The sequence below is a fragment of the Hemitrygon akajei genome, chromosome 5, assembly GCF_048418815.1.
Source record: "Hemitrygon akajei chromosome 5, sHemAka1.3, whole genome shotgun sequence".
Taxonomy (NCBI): domain Eukaryota; kingdom Metazoa; phylum Chordata; class Chondrichthyes; order Myliobatiformes; family Dasyatidae; genus Hemitrygon; species Hemitrygon akajei.
In genome coordinates this window covers 91357281-91376009 of record NC_133128.1, presented here as the reverse complement: position 1 = coordinate 91376009, position 18729 = coordinate 91357281, and the positions used below count along the sequence as shown (strand labels likewise).

The window sequence follows — 18729 nt, the reverse complement described above, 5'->3', positions numbered from 1 at the left end:
CCAGTCAGGTAGTCCATTACCCAGGATACAATGGAAGAGCCAACCTGCACTGAACGGAGCTTTTCCCCCAGCAATGAGGGCTGTATGGAATTGAACACACTTGAGAAATCAAAAATCACAACCCTCACAGTGCTGCCCTGCTTACTCAAACGGGAGTAGGCTCTGTTCAGCAGGTAGATGACAGGATGGTCGGCTCCAATGTGCCCCTGATAAACTGCAGGGGATCGAGGATTGATCTGACCAGGGGTCGGAGGTGAGGCTGGACCAGCCTCTGTAGGGTCTTCAAGATGTGTGAGGCCAGGGAGGGACACTAGACTATAGTCATTCAAGACTTTCATTTGGCCCTTTGTGGGTACTGGGGCCACACATGATGTTTTCCACACAGTCGGTACCCTTTCCAGGCTTTTGGAGAACTTCACACAGCTGTTCAGCAAACTCCTTCAGAACCCTGGGGTTCACACCATCTGGTCATGTCTGAGTTAATAAAAATAAATAATGAGAACATGAGATCAACGGTTCATTTTATTGTCAAAGTATGCATGTACACTACAGCTCTGAAATTTATCTTCTCCGATAGCCATGAAATACAGAAAGACCCTGTGTGTTGTTGAAAGGAAAGACGTAGACTCCACCCACCCCCTGGCACAGAAAAGAAAAGAAACAAACCTCGTAGACCCCAAAATCCCCCCTCCCCCACAGAAAAAAAGCAACAATAATAATCCCCAAACCCCTCACCCACAGAAAAAAAGCAACAATAATAATCCCCAAACCCCTCACCCACAGAAAGGAACAATGACAGTAGCACCAAACTCCCACCCCCCCACAAACAAATTAACAGATCGCCACCCACCAATCTGCCACAAGAAAGAAAACACCAAAAGACTGAAGGAAACCAATATGAAGTACAGTCCAAATCTCAAAATATTGGAAACATCTTTTCATCTGCACAGATTAAGTCCTTCCGTAAAGAGTTACCACTGACCCGGCTACTGACTGTCTTTGTTGGAAGCCATCACTGACCGTCTCCGCATTCAACTCAATGCTTCAGTCTTCCTCGCTGCTTTGAGATGGAGCCATTCATGACCCTGTGCCTCGTCTCCGGTCTTTTCCATGAGTCAGCTCGTGTTCTCAGTCCTTTCTGCCCCCTCCCCCACCCATCTCTGCTCTCCACGAGGCAGCTCTCCTGACCCCAGCATAGCGCTGGATCCTTTGATGGAGTTCCAAACTACGTCACAGGCTCACAACAGTTTCCATAACAAACAAGACAAAAAGAACAAGCAGAAGGCATAGAAAAAGTGAAGTAATTGGAGAGATTTGCTATCTGGATGATGTTGCCTGATGAATTGTTATTCGCTGAATTAAAGAGAAACAATGAAATTAAAGCGTTCTTAAAGTGAGATAATTGGTTGCAGGAACATTTCAATGATGTGGCAAGTGAGTGCAGTTATCCCCTTTTATTCAAGAGACTGTTAGTTAAGGGGAAGTAACTGTTCTTGAACCTGGAAGTGTGAGTCCTGAGGCTCCTGTACCTTCTACCTGATGGCAACAGAGAGAAGAGACCCTGACCTGGGTGGTGGGTATCTCTGATGATTGATGCTGCTTTCCTATGACTGCGTTTCATGTGGGAGGTCTATACCCATGGTGGGCCAAATCCGCTACCTTTTGTAGGATTTTCCATACCAGGCTGTGATGTAGCCAGTCAGTATACTGTCCACAACACATCTATACAAGTTTGTCAAAGTTTTAGATGTCATGCCAAATCTCTGCAGATTCTTAAGGAAGTAGAGGTGCTGCTGTACTTTCTTGCAATTGCACTTATGTGCTGGGTCCAGGACTGGTCCTCTGAAATAGTAACACTCAAAAAATTTAAATTACTAATCCTCTTCACCTCTGATTCTCTAATAAGGACTGGCTCATAGACCTCTGGTTTCCCTCTCCTGAAGTCTTTCATCAGTTCCTTGGTCTTGTTGACATTGAGTGAAAGGTTGTTGTTATGACGTCACTCAGCCATATTTTTAATTTCCCACTTGTATGCTGATTCATCACCACTTTTGATTTAGCCCACAGTAGAGGTGTCAGCATTCTTAAATATGGCATTGGAGCTATGCTTAATCTCAGTCATAGGCATTAAGTGAGTAGAGCAGGGGGCTAAGTACACACAGCCTTGTGGTGCAGCTGTTTGACACAACCTTTGTGCTCTGAGCTGAAGACTCGAACATTTTTCTGTTGTTTGCTGAGTAAAATCTACCATTGTGCTCCTGCCATTATGCAGCAGAGTACGATGTTTCTGTAACTCAGAGGGCTTTAGGAGCATAAAATGGGGAGATTATGCAGTATACAAACCAGGAATTTCACCATGATGGAAGAGGTTCTGTGGAAATCTTAAGCAAACAAAATGCCAGAGACACTTGGCATGTCAGGAAGTGTCACTGGAAGGAAAAGAACAGTTGATGTTTCAGTCTGAGACCCTTTACTAGGACTTGAAAGAAAGGCATGGGGGAAGAGTACAAACTAGCAGGTGATAGGTGAGACCAGGGGAAAGTTAGAGGGTGGGGGTGGGGAATGAAAGGGAGTAATGTGAAAAGCCAGGAGATGTTAGGTGGAAGAGGTAAAGGAGGAGGAATCTGATGTGCGAAGACAGTAGACAGTGGAATAAATGAGATGGGCAACTACAGACAGGTCATGAGGGTGGGGGACGGAAAGAAGCAGACTGAGAGAGCCACCAGAATGTGGGAAAACAAAGTTAGGAGGGAACAGAGTTGAGTGGTTCCTGGAGATTAGAGAAATTAATGTTCATGCCATCAGGTTGGAGACGACCAAAGCCGAGTATGTGTGGATCCTTCCTACCTGTGTTTGGCCTTATCATTGCAGCAGAGGAGGCCTGTCCAGACATGTTGGTGTGGAAATGGGAAGTAGAAGTGAAATGGGTAACCCCAGCGAAATCCTAGCTGTTGCAATGGGTGGAGCAAGATGCTGGACAATGTGGCTTCCCCCAATCTGTGTAAGGTCTCACCAATGTACAGGAGGCCACGAATGACCCCAAGAGACTTGCAAGTAGCACATAGCATGGTTGTAGGGTAAATGTCAGGAGGGATACCTGTGGGAGGAGTCATGTGAACAAGGGAGTAACAGAGTGAATGGGGGTGGGTGCAATAGGGGGAAAGATGTGACTGTGGTAGGATCACATAGGAGTTAGCAGAAGTTGTGGAGGTGCTGGATGCAAAGGCTCAAGGTGAGGGCAAGAGGAACCCTATTCCTGTTATGTCTGGGGGTGGTGGAATGGGGTGACTACTCCTTTTTGATTTCCCACATTCTTTAGTCCTCTCACCCCTTCTCTTTCCCTCCTGCACCCTCATGACCTGCCAGTCACCTCCAGTTCCCCACCACCACTTTATTCCACAGCCTACTGTTCTCTCTTATTGGGTTCATTCTTCAGCCCTTTACCTCTTCCACTTATGGCCCCTTCCCCACCCACCTTTCCCCTCATTTGGACTTGTGATTCACTCACCAGTCTGTGTACGTCCCCCTTTCCATTCTAGCTTCTACCCCCTTCTTTTCTCTCCCTGCTTAAGGGCCTTGGCCCGAAATGGTGACTGTTCATTCCCCTCCATAGACGTTGCCTGACTTGCTGAGTTCCTCCAGCATTTTGTGTGTTGCTTAGGAATTTCACCATGTTAATAAAGGTGAATAGAACAAAAATCTTCCTTGGAAATCAGAACAATCTTGAGCTTGTGTGCATGGATGTCAGAAGAGTGTTCAATACAATTACACTCAGTATTTGGCTCTACGACCAGACAGGAAAAATGCAAAGACTGTATTCTGAAAAAGTGTTTATCTTTAATGACATTCAGCTCTCAATGTAAAGATTCCTGTAACTCTAACTTTTTGTTTAGTTGCATTTTTTGTTGATGTACCTCATAATACCTCATACCGGGGTGTGTCAGGAATGGACAGGAGGAGGAGTATAGGAAACTGATACAGGACTTTGTGATATGGTGCAACTCAAACTACCTGTGTCTCAATATCACCAAGACCAAGGAGATGGTGGTGGACTTTAGGAGATCTAGGCCTCATATGGAGCCAGTGATCATTAATGGAGAATGTGTGGAGCAGGTTAAGACCTACAAGTATCTGGGAGTACAGTTAGACGAGAAGCTAGACTGGACTGCCAACACAGATGCCTTGTGCAGAAAGGCACAGAGTCGACTGTACTTCCTTAGAAGGTTGGCGTCATTCAATGTCTGTAGTGAGATGCTGAAGATGTTCTATAGGTCAGTTGTGGAGAGCGCCCTCTTCTTTGTGGTGGCGTGTTGGGGAGGCGGCATTAAGAAGAGGGACGCCTCACATCTTAATAAGCTGGTAAGGAAGGCGGGCTCTGTCGTGGGCAAAGTACTGGAGAGTATAACATCGGTAGCAGAGCAAAGGGCGCTGAGTAGGCTACGGTCAATTATGGAAAACTCTGAACATCCTCTACATAGCACCATCCAGAGACAGAGAAGCAGTTTCAGCAACAGGTTGCTATTGATGCAATGCTCCTCAGACAGGATGAAGAGGTCAATACTCCCCAATGCCATTAGGCTTTACAATTCAACCGCCAGGAGTAAGATATGTTAAAGTGCCGGGGTTGATTGTATTTAAGTAAACTACTTAAGAACTTTTTAAAAGCTATTATTAATGCTTTTTGAGAGAGTGATTTAGATGCATATCATATTTTTACTGAGTTAAGTATTGTATGTAATTAGTTTTGCTACAACAAGTGTATGGGACATTGGAAAAAATGTTGAATTTCCCCATGGGGATGAATAAAGTATCTATCTATCTAATCTCATTCTGGGTTTACTTGCAGAATCAATGCTATATTTGGATGGAAAACGTCACTTTAAAGCACGATTGAACAACTGCAATTGATCAATTTACTATCATTTGACAAAGGTCATTCTGAAAAGCCTTATCTAAATATATGTTTGTGCTTTTGTTGAATAATAATGTACTTTGAACTTTTCTAAAATATTTAGATCTGAATTTCTTGCTAGCTTTAACAATCAACCTTTAATATCTAATGTTTTTGCACATTTCCTCATAGGTGCATCTAATAGGTTGTGTCACAATGCATAAGCAAGCAGCCTTATAACTTTTCCTTGCTAACGTACCATAGAACATTACAGCACAGGCCCTTCAGCCCTCCATGTTGTGCTGACCCATATAATCCTTTGAAAAAGTACTAAACCCACACTACCCCATAACCCTCCATTTTTCTTTCATCCATGTACCTGTCCAAGAGACTCTTAAATACCGCTAATGTTTTAACCTTCACCACCATCCCTGGTAAGTCATTCCAGGCACTCACAACCCTGTGTGAAAAAAAAACTTCCCTCCCTTAATTTTGTACATATGCCCTCTGGTGTTTGCTATTGGTGCCCTGGGAAACAGGAACTGACTATCCACCCTATCTATGCCTCTCATAATCTTGTAGACCTCTGAGATCAAGTCCCCTCTCATTCTTCTACGCTCATGTAATGCACACATGAACCCAGGAGTGGGTATGAATATTTAAGATATTTATTTGTTATTCAGCAATAGTATGATCTAGACCTGCTAATAACTATTAAACTCAAGAATTACTCTTTGGTGTAAGAAAACCTGTTGCATAACTCTAATTGCCATTAAGATGTATGAAAAGTTAACTATCCATTTATATGTGTAACAAACACTTCAGTTTAAGTTTAGCCAAACTGACTTAAAACATAGGAAATGTATATCCAAATATACTTGCATTTTTTGTACTGGTGTGGGGGGAAAAGCTTTTTTGCACATGTGCATATGCTGAGGTTGGTTTATTAGTATATTTTTAATAGTGATAAGATGTAGGGTTAACTGTTTATTGCTTATAACTACCTTTCACTAGTTTAATTTTGTATGTTGCAAAGTTTAGTTAGATTAAGTATTTCAGTCGGAACAGCTTAAGTACCCTAAGATTGCTCTGTAGTAAAGTTAATTATTGTCCCTCGGTTGGTTCCTTCACGTGGTTAAGGTGTTGGTCTAGTGATCTGAAGGTCACTAGTTTGAGCCTCAGCTAAGGCAGCGTGTTGTGTTCTGGAGCAAGGCACTTAACCACACATTGCTCTGTGATGACACCGGTGCCAAGCTGTATGGGTCCTTGCCCTTCCCTTGGACAACATCGGTGTTTATGGAGAGGGGAGACTTGCAGCATGGGCAACTGCCGGTCTGCCATACAACCCTGCCCAGGACTTCCCAAGGCACAAATCCATCCCTAACCATGGACTTTTTATTCTCCTCCCATCCGGTAGGCACTTACAGGAACCTCTGCTCTTGCACCAGCAGGCACAGGAAGAGCTTCTTCCCTGAGGCTGTGACCCTGCTGAATCTCCCATCACAGCACTAAGCAGTATTGCTCCCATATTGTACTGTCTCAATACTTTTATATTTGTGTGCTGTAGACCTTACTTTTTATTAACAGTTATTTTGTAAATAACACTATACTTTACATTTCTGGTTAGATGCTAACTGCATTTCATTTGGCGTTTAATCTAATCAATGGGATATTTTAATGTGAGGGTGATTTGGCCTTTGTCCATGGAGCCACCCCTCCTTGTTGTGTTTGGTATACTCTGCAAATTCAGAATGTTTACATAAACCTGTTGTCTGCTAAGAGAACATGCACACTTTCTAAACTTAAATGTTTACCTTTTAACTTGGGGAAGTTTCTGTGGTAGAATCGATAGAAATGAATAAATGTTTCTTCCAGTTTACTGTAAACAGCTGCAGTGTGGAAAGCAATGGGGAATATTACATTTTTCTTTGTTACTGCGAACCATTATAATAAATACAGACAAGCAGATTACAGACTCGTTTATTGTTTCAGGTCAGTTGATTAAAAACAGATTTGAGAATAGATTTAACGTTCTCTTTCAAAATACTTCAGTTTTCCAGCTGGATCTGGAATTATCTGAAAGAAAAAGGACACGATAGCAGGTCAATCTCAGTGGTTACTTTTGGTTAAGACTATTTCAGGTTAGCTGCTTACTTTTGGGGGTAGTGTAATTCAAAGTAGTACCAGTGTATTGATGAAAATGAGTTATTAATACAGTCTAATTAACTCTAGTAAGTACTTTGACAAAATCCGAAGTTGGAGACTGGTCCAAAAAGCTTAGAGTCCATGTGATCCAGGGAAAGCTGAAAATTCGATCCAAAATGGGCATGGCCATAACAGATAACAGCAGTGGGTTAGTTTGTGACTGGAAGCCTATGACCAGTGGTGTACCTCGGAGGAAGGATTCCAGCCCCAATCATGATGGCATGTTGGATTCTTCTCCCCCCACCCAAGAAAAATCATAATTCACTATTGCAGAATTCATAAATAACTACCCAAAATTTGGAAATGTGGAGTAAGTTTCATCCTCTCTGAATCTGACGATGGGAAAGTAGAAAACTAACAACACATTACTTGACACATACAGATGACCTGGCTTTATGGTACCAAAAAAATTGCAATACAGCCTGATTACAACCTTTACATAATTAATGATTTCAACATTATGGTAGGAGGTATGATTTGTAAATTTGCTGGTACAAAAATTGGCAGTGTGACAGGAAGTGGGTGGAGAAATAATTGATGGAATTTAATTCTGAGAAATAAGATACATTTTATGAAGACTAGTAAGGCCAGGACATGATGAATGGCAAGGTTTCATGGAGTATCTTGGAAAAGGGAGATTTTTTTCCTGTAGAAATCCAGGGATGCCTGAAGGTGGCACAGCAGACAGCATTTCTGATTTACATTCTGTGCCCTGACTAATGAATCCAAGTGCGGCAAGGCAATACCAACTTTATAATACAATGATTAGGCTACAGTTGGTGTAGTGTGTGTAATTCTAGTTACTGGAAAGGATGTGACTGCACGAGGGTGCAGAGAAAATTCATTAAGATATTGACTGGAAAGGAGTGGGAGAGGGAAAAAAATGGATGAAGTTGTCTATTTTCCTTGGGAGGGAGGAGCAGAATTTGATTGAAGAATATGAAAGTAAGTATATAGGGTAACAAACTGTTCTCCATGGCAGAAATGTACTAAATAAGAGGACAAGAGAAGATCAGGAGGAATTTTTTCACCAAGATGATGGCACAGTTAGTGCAATCACTTAAACTGGCAGCGATGGGGGTTCAATTCCCACTGCTGTCTATACAGAGTTTGTACATTCTCCCTGCAACTGTTTGAATTTCCTCAAGGTAGTAAATTGCCACCAGAAGTGTGCTGACAGACTACCCTAGCACAATCCTCACTGATTTGATCTGGTGCAAAACAATGCAGTTCACTGTATTTCCATGTACATGTAAGAAATAAACATTATACAATAGTGAGAATCTGGAATGCGTTGTCTGAGGGATGGAAGGTCGAATCTCTTAACAGGTTAGTTAGAGGAGTGCTTAAACTGTGAGGCCATAAGATGATAGGGCTCATGCTGGAAAATGGTATTAGTAAAAATGGGTACACAATGGGTGGTATGGCCAAAGGTCCTGTTCTTGTAGCACATGACGAAAGTGTCAAACAGCAGAAATTTAATTTCTAGATATAATAAAATTGGGATAGTTAACATACTAAATGACTGGACAGTTTATTTTTTTTAAAAAAGTTCTTCAGCCTATTTACACTTTTTCCTAGAGGTGCTAGAGTCAGTGATAAACCAAGGGCTTTTCTTCTGTTCTTTCAATCAGGAAAGTTATGAAATAAGTAGTTCCCATATTCCTGTTGATACAAGAGAAGCAATGGCCACAGCTTAAAAGGGTAAATTAAAACTTTAGATTGCAGGAGATATAACAAAGCATTAAAAAAAATGGGAGGATATGAATTAGAAAATAAAATCGTATCTATAAAGTTGTCTTTGTTGTGAGTGTTGTCCTATCATTTTGGAACAGAGACCTCAACTGTACCAAATGACATGCATACCTTGTGTCTTGTGATTTACCTCAGGATGTGCTGGAGCTTTTGGAAAGCATCAAGTTGGGTAAGTCTCCAAGACTGAACGAGATTACCCCAGGGTACTGTGGGAGGCGAGGGTGGAGATTGCTGAACCTCTGGCAATAATCTTTTGCATCATCAATGGAGATGGGAGAGGTTCTGGAGGATTGGAGGGTTGCAGATGATGTTCCCTTATTCAAGAAAGGGAGTGGAGAGTGCCCAGGAAATTAAACCAGTGAGGCTTACTTCAGTGGTTGGTAAATTGGTGGAAAAGATCCTGAGAGGCAGGATTTATTAACATTTGGAGAGGCATAATATGATTAGGAATAGTCAGCATGGCTTTGTCAAAGGCAGGTCATGCCTTATGAGCCCAATTGAATTTTTTGACTATGTGACTATACACATTGATGAAGGTAGAGCAGTAGATGTAGTGTATATGGATTTCAGCAAGGCATTTGACATGTTACCCCATGAAAGGCTTATTGAGAAAGTAAGGAGGCATGGGATCCAAGGGGACATTGCTTTGTGGATTCAGAACTGGCTTGCCCACAGAAGGCAAAGAGTGGTTGTAGACAGGTCATATTCTGCATGGAGGTCAGTCACCAGTGGTGTGCCTCAGGGATCTGTTCTGGGATTACTACTTAGTGATTTTTATAAATGACCTGGATGAGGAAGTGGAGGGATGGGTTAGTACATTTGCTGATGATACAAAGGTTGGGGGTGTTGTGGATAGTGTGGAGGGCTGTCAGGTTACGAGACATTGATAGGATGCAAAACTGGGCTGAGAAGTGGCAGATGGAGTTCAACCCAGATAATTGTGAGGTGGTTCATTTTGGTAGGTCAAAATATGATGGCAGAATATAGAATTAATGGTAAGACTCTTGGCAGTGTGGAGGATCAGAGGGATCTTGGGGTCTGAGTCCACAGGACACTCAAAGCTGCTGCGCAGGTTGACTCTGGTTAAGAAGGCGTATGGTGTATGGGCCTTCATCAACCGTGGGATTTAGTTCAAGAGGTAATGTTGCAGCTATATAGAACCCTGGTGAGGCCTCACTTGGAGTACAGTGCTCAATTCTTGTCACCTCACTATAGGAAGGATGTGGAAACTATAGAAAGGGTGCAGAGGAGATTTACAAGGATGTTGCCTGGATTGGGGAGCATGCCTTATGAGAATAGGTTGAGTGACCTCGGCCTTTACTCCTTAGAGCGGCAGAAAACGAGAGGTGACCTGATAGAGGTATATAAGATGATGGGAGGCATTCATCGTGTGGATAGTCAGAGGCTTTTTCCCAGAGCTGAAATGGCTAACAGAGAGGGCACAGTTGTAAGGTGCTTGGAAGTAGGTACAGAGGAGATGTCAGGGGTAAGTTGTTTTACACAGAGTGGTGAGTGCATGGAACGGACTTCCAGCAACAGTGGAGGCAGATACGATTGGGTCTTTAAAGAGACCCTTGGACAGGTACATGGAGCTTAGAAAAACAGAGGACTATGGGCAATCCTAGGTAATTTCTAAAGTATATGTTCATCACAGCATTGTGGGCAGAAGTGCCTGTGTGGGGTGTAGGTTTTCTATGTTTCAACTGTACAGTTTTGCAGTGTTCATTTAGCAAAGCTTGAAATTTTAAAAGCAACACAAAATGCAACCTAACACATTTGGGGGGAAATTCTTTTATTCTATTAGTTATTAAAGTAAACTTTGAAGTGACTATCATTGAATGCACCAAGCAGAGGATCAGGGATTAAAACAAGTTGGGGTATTATGTAGGGAATGCATTCAAGGTCCAAATTTTTTTTTTTGGGGGGGGGGGGGGGTATAGAGGTATTTCCCAGAATGCAGTGACACAACTAGCTGAACTACTAGAAGTCTGATATCAAGAGTATTTTGATACATTTTCCATGGCATTCTAAGCATTCCATTAATTTAATGCCTTAATTTGTCCAATACAAATCATTCCTAATTTTAACATTAATTCCAGTGATCAAATTGCAGCGCTGATGGACCAGGATCTACCTGCTTTAATGTACAATGTATTTTAAGTTAGCAGCATTGCTTAGTTTAGTGTGGAGAGAATTACTGAAAGTGCAAGAACAACTGAGGTGACAATAGAAAGATTAAGAGGATTAGCTACATGAGCAGCACGATGTATTTCAGTGTGAGCAGCAATTTACATCGAATCATAATCGTGCAATTCTTCTTGTGGCTTCCACTTTTCCATGATCTAGTTTGATCTAAGTAAAATATCAGCAGTCTCATTATAGATTGAGGATTTAAAGATTCAAAGGTGGCTGTATTTATATTGTAGATATAAAACCAATAAAAGAATGTTAATATTAACCTGTAACAATGATTACACTAAATGTTAACATAATATTTATTTTTAAAACCAAGGTTAGGAAACATTGGGTCAAGTGACAATCTTACCGTATCACTTCCAGGTTTCCAACCAGCTGGACAAACTAAAAAATCAATCATAAAAGCATTAATTCAGGTAGCTGCACAGCCAGTTCTTTGCTTATTTACATTTATTACATTATTTTTACCATTTAATTGAAATGACATTTAAATAGGTTTCATGCATTCAGCTCAAAATCATTATTGCATACCTTCACCATGTGTATCGGTATACTGAAATGCTTGAACTAATCGAAGTGTTTCATCCACTGACCGACCCACTGGAAGATCATTCATTGTTATTTGCCTCAGTAGTCCTTTGTCATCAATAATAAAAAGGCCTCTGGAAGAGGAACAAGGTATTGGGGGTTTACTTTGTTCTCCATGCTAATTTCCATAATAAAAGCAATGACAAACTGCTTATAACTATGTAGTTATTGGCAATACCATGCCAGCCTGTGAGTTGGAGGTAGAGCAAGACAAGATTTACCTATCTGCCTTCCTCTTCTATTAAGTCAGTTTACTCATTAAAACATGTAAACAACATAGAAAACAGGAACTGTGGCTGCTTCTGCTAACAAAGACAAACAATTACTCAAAACATTGTTGTGGAGAATATGTAAGCTTTAGGAGAATGCATTCTCAAAATATCAAAACAATTGAGGTTTGATCAGAAATAAATACAAAGATTTCAAATACGGGTTAAAAGTCTCTGGTATCAATCAGGAATTTTGATACTACAATTCTCTAAGGCCATACAAGTCACTATTTTAATGCCCTTTCTGAAGAAACTATGCTATTAGGTTTGCTTCTTGTGGTTTATAGTTAAGGTATTCTAACAGCAGCTATATTTGGATCCTGCTCAGTGTCCACTTTACAGTAAAAATGAATTTAATCCATTTTTCAGAATGAATCCTGGAAATAAAAAAGGCAAAGAACACTGTAACCAAATAGTAACACTATATTCTGTCATGGAGCTCAGCTGGACTTAACTCTTCTGCCAACAAAAGATTCATGAAACGAGTCCTGACGAAGGGTCTCGGCCCGAAACGTCGACAGTGCTTCTCCCTATAGATGCTGCCTTGCCTGCTGTGTTCCACCAGCATTTTGTGTGTGTTGCATGAAACAAAATGTACCTTTTGAACATTTCTCTTCCCCTCTCCAAGACAAACACATGATATGAGTGAGCAAACAGAAGTGCAAAACTATAGTTAAATCCAATTTTCTGTGATCACTTTTGTTGATACAGATTAGAAGGACAAGTGAGATCATGGATTGAACTGTGCAAGCCATGGTCTACTATCCAGACCTGAACTTGAGTTTAAAGGATGCAGAGGGCCAAATATCCTATTCCTCTTCACCACTTCTGCAAAGTGATTAATAGGCCTCAGTAAAGCTCTGCTTCTGAGACATTGATAGCCAGACATTTAAAAAATAATGAAATATAGGCATGGAAATCTGAACATGCTGAGAAGCAAACAGATGATTTGATATTATATTTGAGTATTCAATCCAAAGATTAATATAGATGACCACTGCATTTTGGAGGAGGAGTTGTATTCCTAGAACATGGTCGGCTTTGGAATTTTCTATAATGTGAAGCCTTGTCATCTGTGCATTTATCAAGAAATGTAAGTTAAAGTAAGTTTAGTCATTACTTCCCCCCCCCCCCATCCCCATATAAATTCCATGAAAATAGGTTTCATTACATATCTCAAATTTTTGGGTTGTGATTTATGAATTTTGCAAGGGCAAATTGCTGCTGCCCAAATGATTGCAACTCAGGTCACTTGTAGACACTCCATCTCAAATCCTTATACATGTCCATTAGAAAGATAGAAAATTCAAGGGACAAAATATTTTCCTCTACAAATGTTTGGGTTTGAAAATACAACTATATTTTTTCTCCAACTTATAATGCAGTGTGAGGTTCTAATTGACAATCCATCCTTGTAAAGTAGGTGTGGAAGAAAATCTAATCTGCAGTAAAATGAGGGAAAACAAATAGTTTTGTGACTTGTGGAATATTTTCGACATAAGTGACCCCCCCCCCCGAAAAACAGCATATTTAAAAATTTATATTTAGAGTTACACAAGGAAAAAGTTAATAGAACTTGAATAAATTGCAATATGAATTTATAATATATTTGTAGTCCAAAGTAAAACATCCCTTTCTCAAAACTGGAAGTTTGAAGTAGTAAGAAATGTAAATAAAATTTTGTACAAACACAAGAAAATCTGCAGATGCTGGAAATTCAAAGCAACATACACAAAATGCTAAAGTAGTGGTTGCCAACCTGTCGATTGCGATCGACTGGTCGATCTTTGAGACTTTCCCAGTAGATCCCGGAAAAAAAAAAGAAAAATAAATACACAAATACTGTTGAGAGATTGTTTCCGGGTTGTGGGGTTTTAGTTCCGTTCTTTCTGCCCAGTGCGCGTGCATATAGCTCCCCCGCACTACACAGTGTAAATAAAAACAGCAGCAGCCCTCAAAACCGATCCCTGCAGAGCGCCACTTTTAACATCTTCCTATATGTAATGCTTCACATTTACATCTGCCCACATCTGGATTGTTTAGATCTAACTGTATTGATTCTGCTGCCTGAATGTTATCAGCCTCCCCCACCCCCCAATTTTAGATCAAAATATGCAACAAGGGGTCTTGAGATTTAAAAAAACGCACTGTATGAGAAGGATTTGGGCATTCTGGTAGACTCATCACTATCAATATCCAAACCATGCATAGAAGGATCAAGACGGCTAATAGAATGTTAGGCTATGTAATGCACTCAGTGGAGTTCAAGTTAAAACATGTTCTTCTTAAGCTGTATAATCCGCTTGTAAGGCCACAATTTGAATACTGTGTACATCTGTGGTCTCCATATTGTGTGAGGGATGTGAAGGCACTGGAGAGAGTCCAGTCAAGAAGACTAGACTCATTCCACTTCTGCAGGGATGAGCTATGAAGAAAGATTGAAAGAATTAAATATTTTAGCCTAAGCAGATGTAGAATGGAGAGACAGGACAGAAGTATTCAAAATCATCAAGGGTATAAGTAAGATGGATTCCAGCTGCTACTTCAAAATTAATCCAACATCAAGGACACGGGGCCATGGGTGGAGACTGGTTAAAAGGGAGGTTTCAAATTAACATCAGGAAGCATTTCTTTACACAGCGAGTTGTGGACACATGGAACAAACTACCATTGTGAAGTTAAGAGTAGTACCTTAGAGACTTTCAAATCCAAACTCAACAGTTATTTCAACACATTATGTGAATAGGAATTAGGCAAACTTTGTCCGGCCGAATGACCAGTTCCAGTCAAAAACTTTCTATTCCTCAAGAATTTTGTAAAGAACAAATGCCACCAATGGCACATTCGAATACATTAGACACAAGAAAAAACACATTTAAGCCTGCTACACATATCCTGTAATGCACCCTACACTGAGTTAGGCTGGTGCCCTACCCTCAAGCATTTAACTAAAATTCCCCATTTTAGTCCATTATCTTAACACAACCCACCTCTTCCAGTCATCTCTACATGTTGACTTCTAATTACTGCCAAATCAATCATCTTATCAATGATGCCAGTTCAGCTTTTAGATACATTAGCTACTTTCTTGAAACTGATTTCTAAACAATTTCAAACTTCTTCCCCCCTTCAATAATATTATCAATTTCTCCAAACAAGATTTTGTCCACATTACCTATAGGTATTTTTGAGACATGCTGATTTTAAAACAAAATAAAAATCACAAAATACTGACCCAACTTAAAATTTACAGATTTGAAAGTTTAAAAAACTTACTGCAAAACAATCAAATTAACCTACACTATGAAATGATTAAATATTTAAAGCTTTACAGATACTTTCATTTTCAAATTTCACTATGATGAACTGGTAAAAAGTATATTCCTCCAAGAATGATTACCTAAGTGTATGCCCTTGGTCCTCCAAATACACACCATAATCCTTTGCAATCTGGTGTGTAAGATCGGAGAGGAGTGGGATCTTCATTGGTCCTAGTCCACCTTGTTTTCTTGGTGTATTTATCCTGTACACAGCAAAAGTATTTCTTGAGTTACATACTGAAGAAGTGTTCCTTTATTACAGGGATTCCCAATCTTTTTTATGCTATGGACCCCTACCATTAACTGAGGGGTCCACAGGCCTCGTGTTGGGAAACCCTGCCCAACCTATATTTAATCGCAATTCATTAAATAAGTATTGACAATAAAAGAGAGATTCTAGTACGGATGGAGAACTAAATTGACATTTTTACACTATTTGTAGGAGAGAACATAGAAAACCTACAGCGCGATACAGGCCCTTCGGCCCACAAAGCTGTGCTGATCATGTCCTTACTCTAGAACTACCTAGGCTTACGCATAGCCCTCTATTTTTTTAAGCTCCGTGTACCTATCCAGGAGTCTCTTAAAAGACCCTATTGTATCCACCTCCACCACCGGCAGCCCATTCCACGCACTCACCACTGCGTGAAAAACTAACCCCTGGCATCTCCTCCATACCGACCTCCAAGCACCTTAAAACTATGCCCTCTCATGCTAGCCGTTTCAGCCCTGGAGAAAAGCCCCTGACTGTCCACACGATCGATGCCTCTCATTACCTTGTATACCTCATCCTCTGTCGCTCCAAGGAGAAAAGGCCAAGTCCACGCAACCTATCCTCATAAGGCATGCTCCCCCATCCAGGCAACATCCTTGTAAATCTCCTCTGCACCCTTTCTATGGCTTCCACATCCTTCCTGTAGTGAGGTGACCAGAATTGAGCACAATACTCCAAGTGGGTCTGACCAGGGTCCTATATAGCTGCAACATTACCTCTCGGCTCTTAAACTCAATCCCACGGTTGATGAAGGCCAATGCACCGTATACCTTCTTAACCACAGAGTCAACCTGTGTAGCAGCTTTGAGTGTTCTATAGACTCAGACCCCAAGATCCCTCTGATCTTCCACACTATCAAGAGTCTTACCATTAATACTATATTCTGCCATCATATTTGACCTACCAAAATGAACCACTTCACACTTATCTGGGTTGAACTCCATCTGCCACTTTTCAGCCCAGTTTTGCATCCTATCAGTGTCCTGCTGTAACCTCTGACAGCCCTCCACACTATCCACAACACTCCCAACCTTTGTGTCATCAGCACATTTACTAACCTATCCCTCCACTTCCTCATCCAGGTCATTTATAAAAATCACGAAGAGTAGTAATCCCAGATCCCTGAGGCACACCACTGGTCACCGACCTCCATGCAGAATATGATCCGTCTACAACCACTCTTTGCCTTCTGTGGGCAAGCCAGTTCTGGATCCACAAAGCAATGTCCCCTTGGATCTTATGCCTACTGTAGATGTCGGATTATAAGCCGCTACTTTTTTCCCACATTTTGAACAGCTTTGAACACTGCGGCCTTTACTACGGTGCGGCTAATGCATGATTTTTTTTCATGCCGCCAAAAACATTTTGCCTCGTAACAGTAGACCAATAAAATTGAGGAGTAGTTCACAGAGGTCCAATGAAATTGTACGATAAATCAAGCGCACTTTCACAATTAAATTATTGTAAATCAGTCATTTGTACTCACCCTCATCAACATGGAAAACACTCGAAGAAAAGCATTGTGCTGCCTTTATGGCAGTTATTTAGTTTATAATATTTTCGCTTAGTAATTCATTTTCTAGTTAAAGTTAGAAGTGTTTTAACTATATTTGTTTTCTGTACTACATCGCGGGATGCTATGACGTCACACCCGGTTTCACCGCGTCTTGTGGGATACCGGTTTGCGATAAACGGGAAGGAGGGGGCGAGCGCATTACGCGAGCGGCATTAGATCTGAGCGAACGCTGCTTTTAAGTTAAAGGCGATCAATAACTTTTCCTGGTAGGCTGCAGTATATATATTTTTTACCAGTCGTTAGGAGATATTGGAATGTTGTTCAGTAAAAAAGTATACGCAACGTATATTTAAAAGTAGCCGCGTTACAGGCACGGTTCGAAAAAAAGCATTTGCAATATGTATTTGTTTTTGTTACCATATGGATTTAATTAAAAGTTAAAAAATCCTCACGTGTAATATCTTTCTGTGTAAATATCTCATATTACTACGTGGGACACCTGCGGCCGAAAATCCGGTGCGGCCTGTACAAGTACAAAATTGATTTTCTTTCTAAAATGAGAGCCAGCGGCTTTTAATCAGGTGCGCTCTGTAGTGCGAAATCTACGGTACTTACTTTCTCAATAAGCCTTGCATGGGGTACCTTATCAAATGCCTTGCTGAAATCCATATACACTACATTTACGGCTCTTCCTTCATCAGTATGTTTAGTCACATCCTTTTGTTGGATTTTAAAAACTTACCAATTATTCACCTTTCCACTCACTTTTGCTACGTTATATGCCCTGTCCTTGCTTTTATGCAGTCCTTAACTTCCTTTGTCAGCCAAGCTTACCTACCCCTGTCATTTGAGAAATTCTTCGGAACACATCTATCCTGCACGTCTGAAGTATTCCCAGAAACTTCTATCTCTGCTATCACTTCTGCTATCATCTCCACCGGTATCCCCCTCCAATCCACCTGGGCAAGCTCCTCTCCCGTGCCTCTGTAATTCCCTTTATTCCACTGTAATATTGATACATCTGACTTGTGCTTCTCCCTCTTAAATTGCAGTATGAATTCAATCATATTCTGATGACTGTTTTCTAATGGTTCCTTTACATTAAGTTACCTAATGAAATCTGGATTATTACACAATACCCAACCTAAGACAGACTTTCCCCAAATAGGCTCAAGTAAAAGCTGCTCTAAAAAAGCCATCTCATAAGCATTCAACAAATTCCTTCTCTTGCGATCCAACACCAACCTGATTTTCCAAATCCCCTTGCATATTGAAGTTCTCTATTACAATTGTGTCATTGTGTCATTACCCTTATTACATGCCCTTTCCGGCTCCCTTTGCAATCTCAGTCCCACATCTTAGCTATTTGGATGCATATATGATTCTCATATCTATTATTTTACCCTTGCAGTTTCTGAACCCCACTCACAAAGATTCAACATTCTCCAACCTCATGTCAACTCCTTCTAAAGATGAAATTCTATCTCTTACTAGAACCACACCACTGATTATATCTTCCTGCTGTCCTTTCGATATAAAGTACATCCTTTGATATTAAGCTCCCAACTACGACCTGCTTTCAACTACAACTCAGTGATGCCCACAACATAAAGAGCACTGGAACAATCATTTCCCCTCTCACCTTAAACCTAAGTTTTAAGACTCCAATGCCCTTAGGAGTCTCTGACCATATACCCAAAGTGTGTCTTTCCATA

The 18729-nt window shown here is 40.8% G+C and overlaps 2 protein-coding genes across 5 annotated transcripts in view; one reads left to right on the top strand and one right to left on the bottom strand.

Annotated features, from left to right (window-relative positions):
• The window catches only part of LOC140727973 (acyl-coenzyme A thioesterase 9, mitochondrial-like), an 80375-nt gene extending 73516 nt beyond the window's left edge, over positions 1-6859 (top strand). For 3 of the 4 annotated variants that reach the window (XM_073046020.1, XM_073046022.1, XM_073046023.1), the window contains one exon: positions 4847-6859. In XM_073046020.1, coding sequence (XP_072902121.1) covers positions 4847-4908 — 62 coding nt within the window. In that variant the 3' untranslated portion in view covers positions 4909-6859. The remainder of the gene's footprint in view (positions 1-4846) is intronic. The other variant, XM_073046021.1, reaches the window with a different exon arrangement.
• Positions 6856-18729, bottom strand: part of prdx4 (peroxiredoxin 4) — a 26602-nt gene continuing 14728 nt past the window's right edge. The window contains exons 4-7 of the mRNA XM_073046024.1: positions 15305-15427; positions 11579-11709; positions 11397-11431; positions 6856-6967 (exon numbers count right to left, since the gene is read on the bottom strand). Of these exons, the coding sequence (XP_072902125.1) occupies positions 6917-6967; positions 11397-11431; positions 11579-11709; positions 15305-15427 (340 nt within the window). The 3' untranslated portion in view covers positions 6856-6916. The remainder of the gene's footprint in view (positions 6968-11396; positions 11432-11578; positions 11710-15304; positions 15428-18729) is intronic.